The sequence below is a fragment of the Homalodisca vitripennis genome, chromosome 7 (assembly GCF_021130785.1).
Source record: "Homalodisca vitripennis isolate AUS2020 chromosome 7, UT_GWSS_2.1, whole genome shotgun sequence".
NCBI classification, from domain to species: domain Eukaryota; kingdom Metazoa; phylum Arthropoda; class Insecta; order Hemiptera; family Cicadellidae; genus Homalodisca; species Homalodisca vitripennis.
Window position 1 is genome coordinate 140,643,415 of NC_060213.1, and position 24,560 is coordinate 140,667,974.

General features: G+C 33.6%; 1 protein-coding gene across 1 annotated transcript in view; it reads right to left on the reverse strand.

The window, feature by feature from the left end:
* LOC124366432 (receptor-type tyrosine-protein phosphatase N2) overlaps positions 1-24,560 on the reverse strand; it is a 317,729-nt gene that overhangs the window by 128,660 nt on the left and 164,509 nt on the right. The window contains exons 12-13 of the mRNA XM_046822981.1: positions 7,254-7,342; positions 3,507-3,631 (exon numbers count right to left, since the gene is read on the reverse strand). Of these exons, the coding sequence (XP_046678937.1) occupies positions 3,507-3,631; positions 7,254-7,342 (214 nt within the window). The remainder of the gene's footprint in view (positions 1-3,506; positions 3,632-7,253; positions 7,343-24,560) is intronic.

A 24,560-nucleotide genomic window follows, 5' to 3' on the forward strand; every position in this document is an offset into this window, starting at 1 on the left:
TAATCTCGCCCATTTCAACCATAATCCTGGATCAAGTTATCCCTGACCCAATACCTCGACATTTGCAGTTCTCCACTGGGTGTAAGAGAATGATAATGTGCAGAGTGGTATATAAAAATTGTTTACAAACGGTCAGGTACCTGAAACTTACAGTGGTATTCCATTTCTTGGTTGATGGACTTCTCATTTGACAATAGATAATCTCTTTACTCTTAATATTATTAGAGATTATTAATGTGTCACAATACCAATTAAACATACAAATTGTGACTTACATACCACAATTGATTTATTAACGACATTAATAGAAATTTTCAGTGACAAGAGTTTTATAACATATAGATGAATTTACTCATGGCACAAAATATGTCTAACTGTATTGAGATATCCAGGGTTTAACTAAAGCAGATTTATAGTATTATTAACAAGATGGTTTTACTTCTCCATATTTCAGGTTAGAATGGAGAGAATGTATCAGTGTAAATTCTGTTAGTGCTTGTTAACTACTGCTCCCTTGCAGATAACTCAGCTCTATTGCACCGCAGGGAATATTTACCAGTCTGCCTAACTTATTGTGTCCAGGGTGTAACACATTCTCATACGTATTATCCTGTGATTCTACCCAGATTTTAAAGGAGTAAAAAACACTGAAAAATATCTTTAAACCTCAGAAATATTTTATTCTTTTAAACACGCAGCCTGTCTGTTTTCTTTATTTATATTTTAAGTTTTTATAAGAGCTTACAGTACATTTCAATAATGGGAAGCACTATAAAAATGCAGTAGAGTAATGGTTTTGAATTTTTCATTGTTTTAAAAATTAATTACTCCAATAACTAGATTTAATTTTTTAAGGTCATATATTTTATTTTATACCCTTAATAATTGAAAAAAAAGAATTATTTTAATATTCAAAACCGCATTAGCTGGTTTCAGGTTACTAGAACAGCTGAGGGTTTTAGTACATACTTAGAATTACAATTACGTTCTTTTCAGTAGTTAAGTCAACATAATCATTTAAATGATTGAAATGTAGGGAAGTTTTAAACATCATACACAATTGATATGCATCTGCGTCTGCAGTTTGGAAGAATAATAATAATACACCTGTCTGCTAAACTGTACTCAACCCTATCCAATACCAATCCTATCTTAGGTAAGCTTCCCTTACTTTGCTGATGTTTCCCCTGTAACTGTGATGTTCCTAATGCTTTAGTGACCTAACAGGAGAGATAATCTTTTGATACCATTTTTTTATTGTAAAATTCAGACCATAATAAACCTGTATCTCTTTGATCTTATGAAATATATATATATATATTTCAAAATCCTCAATTAGTAAAGCCTAGCAGTATAAAACACTCCCACAATACCAGGAATAAAAATGCTGCATCTATTCATTTTAATTCAGCAAAACTCTTGAAAGCAAGAGCATTTTTCAACACCTTCCCAAATTTTATTTCATAATCTAAATTGTCTTTGAGTTAGCTATCAAAAATTGTGTATATCCATTCTTTAATTATCATATCGGATATAATTTATTTGCTTTATCATAATTAAACGTAAAGTAAAAAAGTACATAGTTTTTACTGCAGTTTATTTTCCTTTGAAAATATATTGAGCCATTCTCATGACGATCAGTACCAAAGGAGGGTTCACTTCTGGCCGGTTTACACCTTCCAGTTGGGAGTGCCGATGGCCGAGCAGTCTAAGTCGTTCAACTTTGGGTCTGAGTTAGAGATAGCGCAGGTTCAAATCCTGTCTGTGACTGTTGCACTTTTTATCAGTACACTCAACCTTGTACTGTATCGACTCTCCCCCTTATTCTGTTTGATAAGATCCTCGCACAGGCCAGTGGCCCGTGAGGACGGACAGAATAAGGCTTAAAGGGATCGGTCTCTCCTTTTTTATATATTAAAAAAAAGAACTCACACCAGCTGCAGCAAAACGTGATGTGTCACTTAAATCTGGGCAATCCTAGCTTTCACTGGAGAGGCTGGTACAGAGCTGGGTTTCCCTTCTTCCAAGGGGACATGATTGCGATTAATACCCAAAATCCACCCTTAAAGATCTCAAAGGAGGCAGTGTGTACCTCTAACCTTACCCATTGACAATACCTATAACCCCGGAAGCAGCACAAATGTCCTTTTAGGACTAAGTGCATTTTCTAAGCTTCTTGTATTAAAATAACAAAAAAATTACAATCAGTAAATTTCAGCTGTTAACAGTTTTCTTTCCTTCTAGCTAATGTTATTAGTGTTTGATTCTATAAATGCTTACTTTTACTCCAGCAACACTAACCATTTCAAAAGTGTAACAAAAGAAACATTATTGACTAAACAAACAAATTTTGTTTAACTGAACATTATTTCCCTCAATAATTTTTCTTCTGTCTTGTTTACACCTACCAATGGAACATCCACTGGATAAATTAAAACTGATGTTGTCATTTACATTCGGGTAACCTTATGAACATTCAGGAGTGACATATTATTAACTGTATGTTGAGTTATTAGGGCAAAGGAACAATATGTTCAAAAGGTCTATTTTACTGTGAAGGATTCTTGTTGGAGTGAGTTGAGTGTTCAAGATGTCTGCAAGCTTCAGGAAGGGAGATGTAGAAGGGAGATATTAGAGGGAGATGTATAAGGGAGACATAAAGAAGGAGATGTAGGAGTGAGACATGAGGGAGATGTAGAAGGGAGACATAAGAAGGAGATGTGGATGGGAGACATAAGAAGGAGATGTAGGAGTGAGACATGAGGGAGATGTAGAAGGGAGACATAAGAGGGAGATGTAGAAGGGAGAAATAAGTAGGAGATGTGGATGGGAGACATAAGAAGGAGATGTAGGAGTGAGACATGAGGGAGATGTAGAAGGGAGACATAAGAGGGAGATGTAGAAGGGAGAAATAAGTAGGAGATGTGGATGGGAGACATAAGAAGGAGATGTAGGAGTGAGACATGAGGGAGATGTAGAAGGGAGACATAAAGAAGGAGATGTAGAAGGGAGAAATAAGAAGGAAATGTAGGAGTGACACATAGGAGGGTAATGTAGGAGGGAGATGTAGGAGAGAGATGTAAAAGGGAGAAATAGGAGGGTGATGTAAGAGGGAGATGCAGGAGGGAGGTGTAAAGGAGATGTAGAAGGGAGAAATAAGAGGAAGTAGTAGGAGGGAAACATCTCCACTGCCCGCTCGGACCGGTAGAGGCTGGAAGAGTAAAACCCCCTCCTCTTCCAAAATAGCATGACTGAACTAGTGCTCATCATAGGATCTTTGAAGACGTGACCTCAATCCCCCATCCTTACCCACCATGAGTATTCTGACACCCTGAAAGTTGTGCAGAAGACCTCATGGATTAACCTGTACTTAACAGTAGAGGTTCCATCAGTTTCTTGTCCTTGCCTAGTGGAAAATAAAGTTTCTAAAACCGTCATCCTAACATTATTGATCATTTAGATGCAAGATCTTGATAATTTTCATTTTGGGAAGTAAAATTACTAACATTTCCTTGAACTCAATGAAGGCAAAATTGTTGTTTATGATGTCATACTGTTGGGAGCCTGTCATGTCCAGGTCTGGACCGTAGGTCTTCTTCTGAGGAGGCACAGCTATGAGTTTCTCCACAGTCTGCAACATAACACATGTCTCGTTATCGTTACTGAGTCAAGAGTTAAGGAAACAATATGATCAGTACACAAAAATGGTCTATAAGAGCATTTTGAACAACGATATACAAAACACTGTTTGTACCACAGTGTACAGTTGCAATTTATATAGCAGCTAAAAAGTTCTGGAATTATTAATTACATAACAATTTTTACGTAGCCTATTTCGCTTAATAATGTGCTACTTGAAAAATTAATTGATGTAGAATAGAAAAACATATGTATCAATGTCAGGAACATTTTTGTCTACTGTGAGAGATGAGATTTAAACAAATCAGGAAAAAACCTTAAATATAAGAGATCAAGATGAATTTGAGTTTTACAATATATAATCTAACTAAAAATGCTGCTGGCCGCACGTTCACAAAACTTGACACTAACAAGCTAAACGAGCAACACGCAGTATTGAAATCAAAGGATGTGTATAATACAGGAAAGGGTTCATATTTAAAATATTGTTTAAATTAAAAACTGAGTTTTAGTAGAATTTACATTCCTAATAAATAAAACAATTAAGTTATTTATTATACTATTATTTAATTAAAATAAACTCAGTTCCATTAAAAATTGTATTAAATTGTTTAATTATTTTTATATGATGATTTTTATTTTATAAGATTATAAAATATGATACAATTTGAAACTAACATGCTATTGCGCCAGTCAGTTACATAATGTCAATAATAGTCCTTTTTAGACTGACCTTATCATATAATGTCTATGCTTAACACTGTGTGCAATAAAATATCCATCAGGTTTACCAACTATCTGAATAGTATAATAAAATTTCTTTCAAATAACCATACAAAAACAGGGTTTACTGAATTATTTGATGACACCAACAAGGAAAATATAACATATATGGTATTTTTAAATCAGTAAAAAATCTACTTTCTTTTAATTAAGTTTAAAATGTGTGGCTGCATTACAAAAATGTACTTAAACCATTGATATCATGATTGCTGGTCTTGTAAAATTTATTATTATGATATTTAAAAACTAGAAGAAATTTCATTAAAATTTCATACATAAAACATTCCATAACAGGTACTATTAAGAGAGCTGTGACAGTTTGAACAAAAGCAGTTTTTTTAGTGCAGTGAGTGAACGACGCAACCAATAATTTGCTTAATTACATCGATTCGTTGGTGTTGTTATTACACACAACTTTGTCCATTTAATCTTTGGCTTATCTCTTAAAGTTTCTAAGATACTTCAGTGTAAAATTCGGAACACACTGTATATGAGGTCATACAAAATCTACGTATGCCCCTACAAAATGTATACCCTTCATGGCAGACACCTTCACAGCTTTAACAACAGAGGAGGGGACAAGTACTGTATGCGGTTGTACAAGCGTACGAACAATTGCAGTTGAAAGCGTAAAATGACTGAACAAGCTCCTAAAGAAAACCAAGTAAAGAGCAACTCAAGATCAACTTAAAACTAGCATTTTCTGTTGTTTTAAATGAGATTTTGTTAAGTCACCTTTAAACCTCACCAATCCTTCCTCTGGACATTGGCACTTAACGAATAGGTCTCTTAAGAAATTAGGTGTCAAAGGAAAGACAAGGTAAAGCATACATATTTGAAAAAATTAGATCATAATATTAACTGTGAAGAGTCTACAGTCATACAGTCTTAGTTCAAAATACCTCTTCAAATTCTGTAAAAACTTTTCAAAATTGTTGTAAAAATTACAAATTGTTAAAACCGTTTGCAATGACACAACCTCCAATTATCAGATCGTAGACACCAAAATAGGAATAAACAAATGGGGTTTCCATATAAAAGTTATATTCTGAATCTCATAAGATTTTATAGAACTCCATTCAAAAGAATCAAAAGATCGGTTGCAAAATGACAAGCAGAGAGACCATAAAGATGAGTTCCTTTTGCAAATCCACACCAATCAGCTAAAAAATCTCCAGATCATTCATAATAGGTATTTCACTGCAAACCTCTATTGCTAACTTTTATTAACATCATCCTCTTTTAAGACAGTTACGTGCAGAGCCATAATCAGACCGGTTTTTTCGGACAACTTTATTGGGACTCAGATCTTCAGACTACCGGGCCAAGCCCACTACACTCATACTGGGGTGGGTCCGGCCAAATATCTTTTCCGAGGCCCACAAAAGCTTAGTACGGCCCTGGTTATGTATCATATTCGAAGTAATTTGCAAGGTCTGTGATGGACATGACTTGATCTTCGTTATTGAGAAATGGAGTCCACATCTTTTAGATTCATGTAATAACACTCCTTGAGCGTTCTCCTTGTAAATGTTGAAACAATATGTATTAGATACATGCTAACTGAACTAAACAATCAAAAAGTTGAAAAGATTCATTTTTGTGGCATAACGATCACAAAGTAACATTTTCTCAATTTGACAGCAGAAGTTACTCTTGTAATAATTCAATGTTTTGAGTGATTCTGGTTTCTTCCACTTATTATTGTCAGAATGTACAGACTTGACAGTATAAAAACATAGAATCAAATTGAATTAAATTCCGAAAAAACTTTACAAGAAACCGTAGTGGACTAGATATTTTATTGGTTCAAGTACAATAATGCAACAGTAAGGGTGCATACAAGAAGGAGCTTGACAAAAAAAGCCAATTTATATCTGAATATTCAATATGAGTAAGCAATACTTGAAAGGAATGATCTAATCAAAGCATAAAGATGTTAACAACCTAAATTTGATCAAATAAAACATTATAAATTAGATGTATTTGACAATAAATTATAAATAAAATCAAAAATACAGACTCAGAGAGCATCCCACATGCTTCACTACCTTCCTCATTAGATAAAAATTAGTGATGGGAGAACATAATACAGAATCAAATAGTATTCGAATACAGCCTGGGTATTCACATATTTGAATACCTAAAAATGAACTCAATTTCTCTGGAAGAATCAAGTTCAAACATACAGTATTCATTCGTATGGACTAATAATATTCAAATAAAGTATTCAAGAGCTGTATTCGTATTTAGATACATGTATTCGTTGAACAATTTAGGTGAATATATGAATGTTTTATATATATCTGGACTATAAAATAGAATAATTAAGGGGAGATTCATAATTTGGAATAAGAAATTAAAAATTTTCAAACTTGACAATATGCATAATTGTAAAAACAATCAATAAATAATAAATACATTTGTAAACAACAATGACAAAAATCAATGCTTATTTCATGTTGTTGTGTAAAAACAAAATATGATTGAGGTTTATGTCTTCAATCTATTTCTACGATCACTGGTGACAAAACCTGCAGTAGAAAAGAATCTTTCAGACGGGACTGAAGTAGCAAGTAAACAAATATATTTTTTCTGGAGTACATAAATCATGGGTATGATATGTTTGCAAGAGGCACAAAAAGGCAAAGGATTTTCCCACCATTTTGGCAGGGCAATTCCAAATACCCAAGAAACAATGGATTACGGGAAGGAAGTAAGACAAGTCTAGACAAGTATATGAATACAAGGGTGCTTTTGAATACACTGTATTTAATTCTCCCATCACTAATACACATTCTATAGTAGAGAAAAATCTGACATAATCTCACCTGTAACTGAACCTGTGGCAAGATGTCGGCTTCTGTCTGAGCTGCAGACTCTGGGTGTCTCTCTGTCTCTCTCGCACCTGTACAATCATCTGTTTCGCTTATTAGACTGTCCTGTTAACTTCATTATAAGGATATATTATAATAAATTTAATAAATACTCATTCATGACAAACGATGCAACTAAATATTTAAAACTGTTCAACTCCTGTTTATATCTCTTGTTTTTGTACATCATTTCTGGGCATAAACAATGCAGTTTCTGTCTTTTCAGTGTACACTAACCATAAATTGTTAGGATATTAGACTGATATTTAAATTCCAAGGACATTAATAGCACTATGAACTCTGGTAACAATTTTACTGTGCAATAAATGTGCTTAGGGTTGCTTGGGGCTCAGAGGATTGAATCATTTAACCTTGGACTTCAAATTATAAATTGTAACTTTTAAATAATTATTGTATTAAATAGCAGTATTCATCTTCATCTGTGTGTATTTAATAAACCAGGTACATATGGCCATGGGCGTATGTAAGGGGTACCTAGAGGGCTCAAGCCCCCCAAACTTTTGAAAGACAAATATTAAAATTGCACCTAGTAGTTTGTTTGGAGCTAGAACATACTTACAGGTACTTGCATCATTTGTAGGTTAAATATTCTTTATTTTATCCAACCATCGTAAATACGCTTTGTTTTAAATTATAACAACTAATGATCATCCAGCTGATGATGTCTTGAAACCAAAGTAACTATGATAGACCAGAGCCAATTTAAATTGTACAAGCACAATCTGTTCTTATTAAAATCAATGGTGAAAAAGGTTAATTTATCAGCAGCTGTGCCATTTTTGATGGTCAAAATGGGAAGGTGACAAAAGGGTTACAAAATATGAAACAAAAATTTTTTTCTCTAGTCATATTTTTCTTTGCTTGAGACACTTAAAACTAACCGCAAGACATGTAAATAAATGTTAATTCTGCTTTAGCTAATCATTTACAGACACTGAAAGTGAGGTTTTTCTATCTCTTTACTTAGTTGTCTGATGGGGATACAGTGGCGTATCTAGGACTTGGCTTTGGGGGGACGAATGTGATTGATCACCATTCCGGGGGGGGGGGAGGGGGTATGGAATGAATCTCAATTTGAATACATTACATAGACCTACAGTAATTCGATGTAAAATATTTAACTGCAGTATTTAAAACAAGTTGAATAGCTGTTATACTTGTAACAGAATTGTTTAATTTTTTGAGCTTTTGGGGGGTTCTACCTTACTCATCCACTGAAGTGATTTACCTATAATTCATGTGTCTGACAGTTGCTTTCAATTATATCAAGCTAAAAAAACATGAACTGAGAAAAGAATTATCATTTCATATTTTTAACCCTTTTGATACCTCCTATTTTGACCTCCAACAAAATTATCAGACTCTTTCTTAGGAATATTTCCTCTATAAATTTGAAGAAAATCCAGGTTGTGTGCATATAGATTGCAAATTAGCTCTTAGTCCCTAGACCATAAACTAACCAAAAGTACCCGTACTGTAAGCTTGTATGTACTAACCTGACAATTAGAATCATGTACAGATTTAAAACTTCAATCTTTTCAATCAACACATGTGAGTAAAACTGACTTATGAGGAAATTGAAAACAACTGAGACTGAAACTTCCATGGTACAAGAAGAATTGAAGAAGAAAGGGAATTATTCAAGGTCACCATTCTGAGTTATACAATCAGAATATTTTCTTAAAAAACATTAAACCTTATTTTTTTACTATAAAGTAATGCAAAATTGGATAAAACTTTCTATTTCAAATCCACTAATCAATGAAAATAAACTCAAGCGTCGAATTTTGTAATTATGAAATTTAAAGAGCCGCCTGATAAATTTACTTTCAACTAATTAAAATTCAATACAACTATTCTTTTTTTAATCTTCAGATTATATCATATATATATGAAGTATTGAGTAAGCTCTAAAGGTCTAGAGTTCACCCTCAGAATGTTTTGAATATTTAAGTACCTAAATGTTTTTTTTCAATTGTTGAAAACTTGCCAAAATACACATTATCGATAAATATTTTCTAAAATTAAAAGTATTATATACACGTAGAGACACAATATTATGAATAGATACACAATGCAGTTCAAAAGTAAAACTCACCGGGCTATACACACTAATAACGGTGGACTAAAAGTATTATATACACGTAGAGACAATATTATGAATAGATACACAATGCAGTTCAAAAGTAAAACTCACCGGGCTATACACACTAATAACGGTGGACTAAAAGTATTATATACACGTAGAGACAATATTATGAATAGATACACAATGCAGTTCAAAAGTAAAACTCACCGGGCTATACACACTAATAACGGTGGACTAAAAGTATTATATACACGTAGAGACAATATTATGAATAGATACACAATGCAGTTCAAAAGTAAAACTCACCGGGCTATACACACTAATAACGGTGGACTAAAAGTATTATATACACGTAGAGACAATATTATGAATAGATACACAATGCAGTTCAAAAGTAAAACTCACCGGGCTATACACACTAATAACGGTGGACTAAAAGTATTATATACACGTAGAGACAATATTATGAATAGATACACAATGCAGTTCAAAAGTAAAACTCACCGGGCTATACACACTAATAACGGTGGACTAAAAGTATTATATACACGTAGAGACAATATTATGAATAGATACACAATGCAGTTCAAAAGTAAAACTCACCGGGCTATACACACTAATAACGGTGGACTAAAAGTATTATATACACGTAGAGACAATATTATGAATAGATACACAATGCAGTTCAAAAGTAAAACTCACCGGGCTATACACACTAATAACGGTGGACTAAAAGTATTATATACACGTAGAGACAATATTATGAATAGATACACAATTCAGTTCAAAAGTAAAACTCACCGGGCTATACACACTAATAACGGTGGACTAAAAGTATTATATACACGTAGAGACAATATTATGAATAGATACACAATGCAGTTCAAAAGTAAAACTCACCGGGCTATACACACTAATAACGGTGGACTAAAAGTATTATATACACGTAGAGACAATATTATGAATAGATACACAATTCAGTTCAAAAGTAAAACTCACCGGGCTATACACACTAATAACGGTGGACTAAAAGTATTATATACACGTAGAGACAATATTATGAATAGATACACAATGCAGTTCAAAAGTAAAACTCACCGGGCTATACACACTAATAACGGTGGACTAAAAGTATTATATACACGTAGAGACAATATTATGAATAGATACACAATGCAGTTCAAAAGTAAAACTCACCGGGCTATACACACTAATAACGGTGGACTAAAAGTATTATATACACGTAGAGACAATATTATGAATAGATACACAATGCAGTTCAAAAGTAAAACTCACCGGGCTATACACACTAATAACGGTGGACTAAAAGTATTATATACACGTAGAGACAATATTATGAATAGATACACAATGCAGTTCAAAAGTAAAACTCACCGGGCTATACACACTAATAACGGTGGACTAAAAGTATTATATACACGTAGAGACAATATTTTGAATAGATACACAATGCAGTTCAAAAGTAAAACTCACCGGGCTATACACACTAATAACGGTGGACTAAAAAGTATTATATACACGTAGAGACAATATTATGAATAGATACACAATGCAGTTCAAAAGTAAAAACTCACCGGGCTATACACACTAATAACGGTGGACTAAAAGTATTATATACACGTAGAGACAATATTATGAATAGATACACAATGCAGTTCAAAAGTAAAACTCACCGGGCTATACACACTAATAACGGTGGACTAAAAGTATTCAAAGAATCAAGAATCAAGAATCAAGAAGTTTATTTAGCCATTGGTCACAACAATATGAAATAGGCATCGTCAAAATATACAGCACTGATATTTACAACAACAAAAATTAGTTATTACAATATTGTACTATAATTATTACTAATTTTATGACCAAGTAACAGGTTTAATATAATCTATGAAGAGTGTGCACATGGTTTGTTAATTACGTTATAGCTAATACAGTATAGAAAAATCAGAAATCTACAAATCAAACTAATCAAAAAATGATATTTATGTCAGAATCTAAAAATTCTTTTAAAGAGTAGAATGGATTGCATATGAGCCAGTTACTTATCTTTAGTTTAAAAATATTGAAAGAGTCATTGTAAGCAGAGGCAGGCAGCTTATTATAAAAAGTTATGCAATTGAATTTAAAAGAGTTGCCGGTTTTGACTAGCCTGTGCTGAGGGAGATCTAATTTGTTTTTACCCCTGGTATTGTGTTGATGAAAATCTTGTCTGGTATTGAAATCTGTAATATGTAATTTTGTATAGACTAGTATATGAAAAATGTAAAGGTTAATAACTGTCATGAATTTGAGATTGATAAAAAGTGGTTTGCAATGTTCTAGAGAGCTGCTTCTACTGATGGTTCTAACTACTTTTTTTTGAATGAGAAGAATATCATTCACAGCATTGGAGTGACCCACAAAAACAATGGCCATAGGAAATGTGTGATTGAAAAAAGGCAAAATATGCCACTCTCAAATATTCACAGCTAACAAAATCCCTCAGTTTCCACATTAGATACAAGACTCTAGATATTTTTCTACATACATGGTCAATGTGTGATTTCCAATTAAGCTTGCTGTCAAGATGAAAAACCCAACAATTTTACAGATTGATCTTCATAAATTTTTCAGATAAGCTGAGAAGCAGATTTTGCGTTTTCTCCTGATTACATATCAGTCTATTAGAAGTGAACCAATTTAAAGCCAAGCTGTGAGATGCATCCATGTTTTCTTTCAGAGTATTCAAACTGCTTATTAGATGAAAAAAGAGTGGTGTCATCAGCATAAATAACAATGTTAGACAACACATTAGAGGGCAGATCATTTATAAAAAATGATGAATAAGAATGGTCCTAAAACTGAACCCTGTGGTACACCTGTGGCCACAGAAAAGAGTGGTAGACTGCTGAGCTTGAACAGAAAACATATTGTACTCTATTCGATAGATATGACTGCAATATATTAATGGAATTTTCTGATATAACCATAGATCTTAAGTTTGTCGAGGAGGATGCCATGATTCACGCAATCGAAACGCCCTTACTCAAATCAATGAGTGTTTAAAGCAACTGACTCCTTTTGTTCAAAAGCATGAAGTGCTTCAACGACTATTTCTGTAACGGCAGAAGAAGTTGTAGATTTATTGGTACGAAAGCCATGTTGGTTATTACTGATTATATTATTGGACTCAAAATGTTGATTAAGTTGATGATACATTATAGATTCAAAAACTTTTGATAAGATGGGGACTATAGAAATTGGGCGATAGCTTTGGGGCAGAGATCTGTTCCCCTTTTTTGTAGACTGGCAATACCTTGGAAATTTTTAGAAGATCAGGAAAATATCCATGTAATAAGCATTGATTGAAGATGAAAGCTAATGGTGAACTGATGTGTTTTTATTGTGTTCTTGACAATATAATTAGATATACCATAAAAAGTCGGAAGTTTTAGAGTTTGACAATTTAGCAGCTACCCTAGTTTACATCAGTTGGGGTGATTAATGACCAAGTAAATTGAGGTACACAGTTAGTTATAGTGTTAGCCAGTAGGTTGGTTGCCAATATGTCAGTGTTATCAATGTTAGTTTGAATGTCTGCCACCGACTGTATGAAATACTGGTTAGTTAGGTGTGGATCAAGTGTTGTTGGTGTCACACCTGTGTTGTTTTGTGTTTCTGAGGAAATTACCTCCCAGGCAGCCTTACATTTATTACTAGCTCCCTCTATATGATTTTCAAAAAACAAGCCCTTTTTGCTAGGTTGAGCTTTTTTCTATACTCTTTTTTGAAGAATTTATAAAGGTTATATGCGGCTTCCATATGCTGAGACCCAGTTTTTCTAAGAATCTTAAAAACATCAAAATAACCTAGCATTATTTCTCTACCTCTTTTTAAATCTTCATTGTACCACAAAAGTTTCTTTGTCTGCTTGCTTTTAACACCAATTTTAACTAATGGAGATGATAAATACCAAATATTGTTATATGTTTTTAGAAAAACTGTTAAATAAAGTTTCAATGTCAATCTCTTTTCTTTATAGGTATCAATTATTTCCCACCTTTCACTCTCCAAACTTTCTGCAAACAATTTAAATTTGTGTCTCATTTTGCTTACGCATACATATTTTTTGAGGATTTGACTGTCTCATTTGGTCTACATGATCTATCAAGTTTTAGATTTAATAGAAGAGGATTATGATCGGAAAATGCAGTCATTCAAAACTTTTAATTCATAACAATCCCTTGAAAAATTTACGAGGATGTTATCGAGACACGAATCATTTCTTGTAGGAGCCTTATTTATAGCTAACAAGTTAAGAGAGCGTAAGATGTTTACAAAGGTGGTTGTCACTGTGTCAGTGGTTTTATGGAATGGTATATTGAAGTCACCTCCAATGACTAACTTAGAGGTATGCTGCAAAACCTTTTTTAATAGCTTGTTCAAAGTTATCAAAAAATAAGTCATATTACCACAAGGTGATCTATACAGAGAAACTATTGCTACTTCTAAATTGGCCAATTTTATTCCTGAAATTTCTAAATTTTGCTCTAGATTAAAATTTGCTTAGGTCTAGTTCACTATATTCAAGCGAATCTCTTATAAAAATACCAGCACCCCCATTTTTTGAGGCTTTGCGACACACCATACTTGCAGCTTTTGTAGCCCTGAGGTGTAAATAAAGATATCTGCTCTTCTAGTAACCAGTGCTCCACAAAAGCTTATAATATCTATATGCTTAAGTTTTAGACAAGTGTTCTAATTCTAATAATTTATTACGGAGACATTGGTTATTAATTTGTAAAATGTTAAGACCGATGTGCAAGTTTGATTCAATGAGTGAACTAGATTCATTGTTAAAGGTTGTTAAATTTTGAAACAGACAAGGGGTTTTTCCATTATTTTCAACTAAGGTTTTTTTACATTTTGTACTTTTTTTCTTAAAAAATAACTGTTTCTACCTTGGGGTTCTACTGTAATATTTCTTTTACATTCATCCACTAATTGTTGAGACACCACTCTTTTGTCTGTTTTGGGCGTTTCAAAACCCTGAAAAGGTGAAGAAATAGAAAAAGAGCTATGCTTCACTTGAGTTGGAGACTGTAGACAAGTCCCATTGTCTCCCGACAGGTGAGGGCTGGTGGAGTGTCCAAGTGGTGGTGTCTGTAGGGACTCAGTCACGGTAGTCAGCTTCACTGGTGATGTCTGTTGAAATACTGCTGAGATGGACTGCTCCTCCAGAGTTGACTACAAGCTTATCCTTGGGCTGACCTCTATCACAGATGGGCTGGTGGTTTGCTCTTGAGTAGGTATTCTCCGCAGAGGTCAGGATCAGACTTTGATGTCGCTGAAGTTCTACCAATAGCCTGAACTATCTTCCTGCCAAGCAATTTTTTTTCCCATCTTGTTTCAGATGCATTCCATGGCGAGTAAAAATGCTGTCCTCTCAGTTCAGTCCCATCAATAACATTGAAGCTCTCCATTTCCTCCAGTTTACCGTTTAAAATTGCAATTTCTTTGTTAATGAAATGTTTTTTCTCCAGGTCGTGTCTTTGAAACAATGGTACAAAAATAAAGTTGGTATGGTTATTTTGCTGACAAAACCGATGTATTTGACCTGGAATTACTTGTGCAAGCTCGACGGTTTCTGTAGGTAACACGGCTCATATCATTAGCCCCTCCGATTATTACAACCACGTCCTGGTCTGTGAGGTCTGTACACATTGCGTTAGTGTTCTGCAGTATGTGGGTTATTGGGGCCCAGGACAGGCATTGACAAAAACCTCAGAATCTGGTACTAGTGGTTGCACTGCGTCATACAGATTTTTTACCATGACTGTCAGCAAAAATTTGGATTTTTTTGGGTATAAAAACTGTTTTTTTAATTGTTTCTTGTTTTGTGTATGTTTTAGATTTAATAATAGGCCTTTTCTGCTTTAATTTACTTTCATTCTTGTAGTCACTGTTTAGTGTGTGTTGATTTCAGTCTGGTTTTGCAAAGGTTTCATTGTTATCAGCCCTGATAAAATGTCATATTTGTTTGAAAGTGTGATAGAAGTATTTGGGAGGGTTGGCCACTCATTCAAAGACTTTGTATTAATATGTTTACCTTTCTGATTACTTCACAGAATGTTTTCCCCTGATTCGTCAGATGATTTTCTTTATGGGTATTAGAGAGGGATTTTAAGTCCTCTTCAAGTAGTTTGGTTACTTCAATTAGGTTCCTATGATCTAGCATTAATTCTGAATAAAGGTGTTCAAGATTTTGGCATTTCATTTCTTTTAATTTATTTTCTTCTAATATATTTTCAAGTTTCTTCTTTTTTGTATAAGTTGTTCTTCTGCATTTGCTCTTTGTTTAGATATCCGTTCTATTTCGTTCTTCCAAATTTTCTCTTTAGAGTCCAGCCTTAATATGTCAACTTCTTCCTGTAATTTCCAAATTTTTTTCATCTTTTTTGCTGCAATTTTTCTTGGTTTCATTTAAACTTGAAAGAATGTCTTCCTTTTCTAAATCCAATAATGACAGTGTTTCTTGAAGTGATTTATTTTCAATAACGCTTTTGTCAAAGCTTTGAAGCATATTTGTCAATAATTTAAATACATTGTTGAACATGAGTGGATCGCATTCCTCTGTAAATCTTGTTAAATTCTCCATAAAGCTCAATTGCTAAGTGTTCAACTTCCTCAGAAGCCAGTGCCATTTCAAGAGAAATCATTCTTAAGATAAAATCACATTAAGATTACACTAGAATAAATGAGAGATAAATACTTTGTGTATGTGTAAAAAATTAGAATTTATATTGGATTGTCAAAAAATATAAAATTCAATTAATAAGTCATTGTATAATTGTTCACAAATTATTAATTCATGCAAAAAGATATTATGTCAGTTGTGGGAGTTTTAACCATCAACTGTTTACACTGTAAGCAGACAAGTTGTACAGCAGATGGACTTGACAGCTGATAATGTGAACAATCTGCTGCTATCAATTAGGCAACTGATAAGTGGAAAGCAGCTGGCAGAGTACAGCTGAGTAGTGCAGGTAAATGGTGGGTGGTTGCAGTACTGAACAGGAAATAAACTGCTCCAGTCAGACAAATGCACCAGTTATTTACAATTTTAATTAATTTTTCTTTTGTTCTATATAAATTCCAAACTGTCAAAGTCTTAAATCCCACATATATAAAATAACTGTTATATCATGAAAGTGATTTGTTATGTGCTATTTACACTTAAAAAAGGCTATTTATGAGTGGTTGAAAAACATGTGCTATAGTAGAGAATATAATGAGTGTTTAAAATAATCAAAATATTATGTAGTCTGCAGTAAAATAAGTTATATTTAACTGTGCTCCAGGTAAAGTACACTTCCACTCAGTAAATATAGTAAAATTCATCACTGATAATTTAGTATTAAACTGCTTTAAAATTAACATTGTTTAAGCACTAAAATAAACACCACTTATTGGTCTAAAATAAAATAGTCAACGTGTAAATATTATATACACGTAGAGACAATATTATGAATAGATACACAGTGCAGTTCAAAAGTAAAACTCACCGGGCTATACACACTAATAACGGTGGACTAAAAGTATTATATACACGTAGAGACAATATTATGAATACACACACAATGCAGTTCAAAAGTAAAACTCACCGGGCTATACACACTAATAACGGTGGACTAAAAGTATTATATACACGTAGAGACAATATTATGAATAGATACACAATGCAGTTCAAAAGTAAAACTCACCGGGCTATACACACTAATAACGGTGGACTAAAAGTATAATATACAACACAATAGTAGTAGAGACAATATTATGAATAGATACACAATGCAGTTCAAAAGTAAAACTCACCGGGCTATACACACTAATAACGGTGGACTAAAAGTATTATATACACGTAGAGACAATATTATGAATAGATACACAATGCAGTTCAAAAGTAAAACTCACCGGGCTATACACACTAATAACGGTGGACTAAAAGTATTATATACACGTAGAGACAATATTATGAATAGATACACAATGCAGTTCAAAAGTAAAACTCACCGGGCTATACACACTAATAACGGTGGACTAAAAGTTTAATATACACGTAGAGACAATATTATGAATTAGATACACAATGCAGTTCAAAAGTAAAAACTCACCGGGCTATACACACTAATAACGGTGGACTAAAAGTATTATATACACGTAGAGACAATATTATGAATAGATACACAATTCAGTTCAAAAGTAAAACTCACCGGGCTATACACACTAATAACGGTGGACTAAAAGTATTATATACACGTAGAGACAATATTATGAATAGATACACAATGCAGTTCAAAAAGTAAAACTCACCGGGCTATACACACAATATAACGGTGGACTAAAAGTATTATATACACACAATAGTAGTAGAGACAATATTATGAATAGATACACAATGCAGTTCAAAAGTAAAAACTCACCGGGCTATACACACTAATAACGGTGGACTAAAAGTATATATACACGTAGAGACAATATTATGAATAGATACACAATGCAGTTCAAAAGTAAAAATCACCGGGCTATACACACTAATAACGGTGGACTAAAAGTATTATATACACGTAGAGACAATATTATGAATAGATACACAATTCAGTTCAAAAGTAAAACTCACCGGGCTATACACACTAATAACGGTGGACTAAAAGTATTATATACACGTAGAGACAATATTATGAATAGATACACAATGCAGTTCAAAAGTAAAAACTCACCGGGCTATACACACTAATAACGGTGGACTAAAAGTATTATATACACGTAGTAGAGACAATATTATGGAATAGATACACAATGCAGTTCAAAAGTAAAACTCACCGGGCTATACACACTAATAACGGTGGACTAAAAGTATTATATACACGTAGAGACAATATTATGAATAGATACACAATGCAGTTCAAAAGTAAAACTCACCGGGCTATACACACTAATAACGGTGGACTAAAAGTATTATATACACGTAGAGACAATATTATGATTACACACACAATGCAGTTCAAAAGTAAAACTCACCGGGCTATACACACTAATAATAACGGTGGACTAAAAGTATTATATACACGTAGAGACAATATTATGAATAGATACACAATGCAGTTCAAAAGTAAAACTCACCGGGCTATACACACTAATAACGGTGGAACTAAAAAGTATAATATACACACAATAGTAGTAGAGACAATATTATGAATAGATACACAATGCAGTTCAAAAGTAAAACTCACCGGGCTATACACACTAATAACGGTGGACTAAAAGTATTATATACACGTAGAGACAATATTATGAATAGATACACAATGCAGTTCAAAAGTAAAACTCACCGGGCTATACACACTAATAACGGTGGACTAAAAGTATTATATACACGTAGAGACAATATTATGAATAGATACACAATGCAGTTCAAAAGTAAAACTCACCGGGCTATACACACTAATAACGGTGGACTAAAAGTATTATATACACGTAGAGACAATATTATGAATAGATACACAATGCAGTTCAAAAGTAAAACTCACCGGGCTATACACACTAATAACGGTGGACTAAAAGTATTATATACACGTAGAGACAATATTATGAATAGATACACAATTCAGTTCAAAAGTAAAACTCACCGGGCTATACACACTAATAACGGTGGACTAAAAGTATTATATACACGTAGAGACAATATTATGAATAGATACACAATGCAGTTCAAAAGTAAAACTCACCGGGCTATACACACTAATAACGGTGGACTAAAAGTATTATATACACGTAGAGACAATATTATGAATAGATACACAATTCAGTTCAAAAGTAAAACTCACCGGGCTATACACACTAATAACGGTGGACTAAAAGTATTTATACACACGTAGAGACAATATTATGAATAGATACACAGTGCAGTTCAAAAGTAAAACTCACCGGGCTATACACACTAATAACGGTGGACTAAAAGTATTATATACACGTAGAGACAATATTATGAATAGATACACAATGCAGTTCAAAAGTAAAACTCACCGGGCTATACACACTAATAACGGTGGACTAAAAGTTACGGTCGTAATGACTTTTTCACCACGAGAGAGATGTAACAAAAGTGTCCACTATTAATTTAAATAAGGCTGTCCACTCTCGACAGCTTGGGACCCCAAGAGCGCAGAGTCTGCGCCACCTCCACCCCCTCCCCTCACCCACAACAACCCCAATCATTTGTAGTACATACTGTATTCGTTTCTGACGTAAGAGCATTTCTTATGCCACACTTTCTGTAGCTTAGAGCAATGAAATACTTTATGCTTTACATAGAGTTTATATAATATTTCAGCATTACTTAAGTGTTGTGTCCAACATTTTGAGATATTACTTGAAAAACTGCAGTAGTTATGATAATAATACTTCATTGTTATGAAGATTTGTATACAATAAAAAATGCAGGATATTAAATCCAAGAAAAATTGGACAATATCCCTGAAAACTAACTTTTTTTTTAAAGAAATGGATACCAGTAAGGAAAACGTTTTAACATAACAAAATTAAAATTGGCTATCTTAAAAGTAAAGATATTTTAACGTATATGTAAACAGTTTTATTTATTAACCATTTTAAAGTAATATATCATCTTTGCTACAAACAAACACTATTTCAAAAAGTGATCAGTAGTGGGACACAAAAACCAACATTGCAAATTACCAAATATGAAAAAACACTAAAAAATATCAAAATATATAGTTTAAATAATTTGGACTTACTTTATAAAAGTATAAGGCTTGTGTACTCGACTTTTATATATTCTCAATATTAATGAAGCAACAAGTATTTAATGTTCCTGTCTTCTTTGTGAAGAATATATCATAACTCAGATTTCAATATTTTTATATGTGTATACATACATATCAGTTATGTTTCAATCCCTCATTAACATTTAAAAATTGTAATTATTTAAAAGTAATAATTATTAATTGTTTTAACTGTAAATTTATATTCTTTAATAACAATTTTAAACTAATAATTGCATTAGTTTTAAACTATCATTTTCATTTCTTACACATTTTAACACAAATCATTGGAAACACCAGTCTCTAACATTGTTTGCACCGTAAAAATTATATGAAATTTAATTAGGATTACATTATACATTTCCCACCAATTCCTCATAGGTGAAACCCCCTGGGAAGGAATTAAAAGACAAATATTGATGGCCTCCAAAAATAGTTAGGTTCTGTTTTTATGTGCAAAGTTTCATTTTCTCAATCAAGCTATTACAATTTATTACCAAGTTGTCATAGAACATTTGGACTACCTGCCTGTATACAATACATATAACAACAAACCATCTAAACCATCTATTGTTGTTTTATATAACAAATTTTATATAATAATAATAATTACATAACATCTGAGGACTTAGCCAGCGAGGAGGACCAAGGGGTCTGGATCCCCGTATTACAAATTTTTTAATTAGTTTTTTATCAAACGATTATTATTTAAATAATTAACTACTTCTGCAATTGCTCTTACTTTAACTTTATTACCAAATCAGTTTAAACTCAATTTACTATACAGCCTATAGTACAAGCTTTAATTACCGAGTGTCTCAACAGGTTTGATAATCAGTTTTCCCACATATATTTCGTTTGTTGAAAGTGTTAGGGACACTTCCTGTATCAACACGTACTGCTGAAAGATCATTTTCAACACTGAAACGGGACAAGAGCTTCTTAAGGAACAAAATGGGGAATGAGTGGTTGACTGCACTTGCCTTACTTTGGGTCCATTACGGGAAAAAATCAGTTCCTCTGGAAGAAGTACTACATACAATGGCTCAGAAGTCAAGAAAAATTTACTTTTGTAAAACCTCTTTTACATCTCTTTTATCATTTCTCACTGTGTATTTGTGTACTATGTACTGTGTTTTACAGACAATAAAAGCATCTGTTTTTGTAATTTAATTACTACATAAGTCTAATCAATTTCAATTATTACTCCTACACAGTCTACTGAAGCAGTACTTCCACAATTATGAATATCAATTGTTAATACAATCTATTAAAAGACATAAAAACTTTATGCAAAATTCACTATTTTGCTTCTTAAATTTAAAAATTACCGGGAGAAACCCCCCAATTTCATCTGACCCTTCCAAATTTGTTTCATGGCTACAACCTTGATAACATCTGGTATTTTTTTGAACTTTATGGAATCCTCTAACACTTTGCTACCAAACCAATATTTTTACTACACAGCTCAATACCACCTGCTTATACATAATGGGTACCTACAGATCACCATCATCCAACTTAGACGAATCACTTAATATTCTTTCAAAAACTATTGAAATCAGTAAACTGGAAAGTTCAAACCTTCTAATCATGGGAGATATAAATGTAGACATTTTAAACCTGACAGAAGATCAGGTAAATTACAGGAGATGTTGGCTTCTCACAGCATTCAGAGGCTGGAGCTACCACATACCAGAGTAACCTCCAACACCATTTCATCAATTGACTGGATATGTACTAACTTAAGAAGTGAAGAACTAACTGCAACCGTGTACGATTCTGGTCTATCAGACCACACTGCTCAAGTCTGTACTATTAAAACAGAGTACGTAATTGAGAATTTCAGTAGTACATATCGAACCTTCAAGACAGAAAACCTCCTTGAACTAAAATGTCTACTTCAACATGAAAACTGGCATGACATTGAACAATTTGACACCGTGGAAGAAGCCTACAACAGCTTCATAAGGACAGTGACAATGGCCCTGGATGCTGCCTGCCCCAGAAAATTAAAGAAAACCTTAGAAAGAAAATTAAAACCTAAATTCTTTGCAGATGAAGAAGCCAGCAGGCTTAAAGAAAACTTTCTAAGACTACAACATCAGTTTGAAACAACAGGGGGAACTCGACATCAAACAAGACGCAGCAAATGCAAAGAAATCCTATGACCAACGCTTAAAACAACTGAGACAAGAGGCCTCCGCCAACTTCATAGAAAAGAGCTGACGACAAGCCCAAAGCCATGTGGAAAATAGTTAATAATGCCCGTAACCAAAACAGGAGCTCTACAGATGACATAAAAACTGAAAATAAATGGACAACTTTCACATAACCCTCAAGAAGTCGCCAATCATCTGAAATTTATTTTTTGTTAATATGGCAGAAACAACACTACAAAAAATCCCAGCGGATGAGAAGAAGGAATTGGAATCTGTGGAACCACATGAAACAGCATTAATGGAAACAATGACCAAAACGAGCATCGAAGAGGTTAAAGATACAATTAAAAACCTCAAATTCAAAAAATTCAGCCGGTATTGATGAAATTTTTCCAAAGTATTAAAATTTTGTGCTGACGAACTAGCCCCCCCATTGGTTTGCCATATTCAACAAATCTTTTTAAAGAGGGTCAATTCCCTCAAAATTAAAAATTTCGAAAGTATTCCCTAAATTTAAAAAGTGGGTGCAAACATGATGCAAACAACTACAGACCAATTTCACTGATTTCAACATTTTTCAAAATTATGTGAAAGAATTGTTCTTCAAAGACTCCTGGACCATTGCGCTCAGCACAATCTCTTAAATGAAAAACCAACATGGATTTACAAAAGGGAAGTCAACTACAACGGCATTGATCAAACAACTAATTGAATCAGTGACAGACAGCATTGAAGAGGGAAAATTGACCACAGCTTTGTTTCTTGATTTAAGTAAGGCGTTTGATTGCCTCAGCCACAACATCATTCTGAAGAAATTGGAATTGCTTGGAATCAAAGGGACAGCAAATAATTGGTTTGAGAGCTACTTAAAGGGTCGTACCCAACTAGTAGAGCTCTACCACTCATCAAATGGTATCACAAAGGCAGTCAGATCAAAAGTCCTTCCAGTGCTGAGAGGTGTGCCACAAGGTTCCGTATTAGGACCAGTGATTTTCATTCTCTTTACCAATGATCTACCCCAACACCTAGGAAACTACTGAACACCTCTAATGTATGCGGACGACACTACCTTATTTCTGACCCAACGTTCAGCAGATGGCCTTGCGGTCTCATCTTATACAGCTCTCAACATGGCCATCCAATATTGCTATGGAAATGACCTTGTAGTAAATCCATCAGACTAACCAGATCGCTTTTTGGAAGGAGAGCATCAGAAGTCCCAACCATTCCAGATGTCAGTATTGAAGATCATTTAAAATTCCTTGGAGTAACAGTGGATACCGAACTAAATTGGATTAATCACGTCGACAATCTTAGTAAAAAACTCAACACTGGTCACTTTGTCATCAAGCAAATTCTTTCTCTCAGTAGCCTTGAAACAGCAAAAATAACTTACTTTTCCCTTTTTGAGTCTCACCTGCGCTATGGTCTTGCTGCCTGGGGTGGAACTACTGCTTTCAAATCTCCAACGGATACTTATCATACAAAAGAAATGTATTAGAACACTGGCAGGGACTACAACCTCTGGAGAGCTGTAGAGAGGCATTCAAGTCTCTGAGGATTCTCACTGTTATTTCGCTTTACATTCAAGAAGTAATAATGTACGCTGATGGGGAGAATCTTCCAAGGACCAATGATGTACACCACTACAACACCAGAAAATGTACACCTCTACAGCCTTCCTGTACATCGTCTGAGGCTTTTATGAGCGAAAACCATCATATATGGGAATGAAGCTCCACAATCTCCTACCACCTCACCTGCTGTCCAAAAGAGGAAAGGAACTCAAGATAGCACTACATCAATGGCTTCTAGGACCGGCCATTCTACACGCTGGAAGAGTATCTTCAAAAAACCTTTTCCTGATGTTAATGTATTTAATGACACTGTTTATAATCTCAAAGATTGTAAATAAAGATATTCTCATTCTCATTCTCATTCATTCTCATTCATTCTCATTCTCATTCATTCTCATACTGTATAATGAAAAGCCATACCTATAGGGGGAAAATTAAAATAATGATATTTTTCAACCATAAGTAGGAAATGTGTTTCCCATAATCTAAAGTTTAGCAGCCATGTAACGTTATTTGTAAGATGTAAAATCCTCTGTTATAGATGTTGTTTTCATCTGTGAACAGCTCAACTA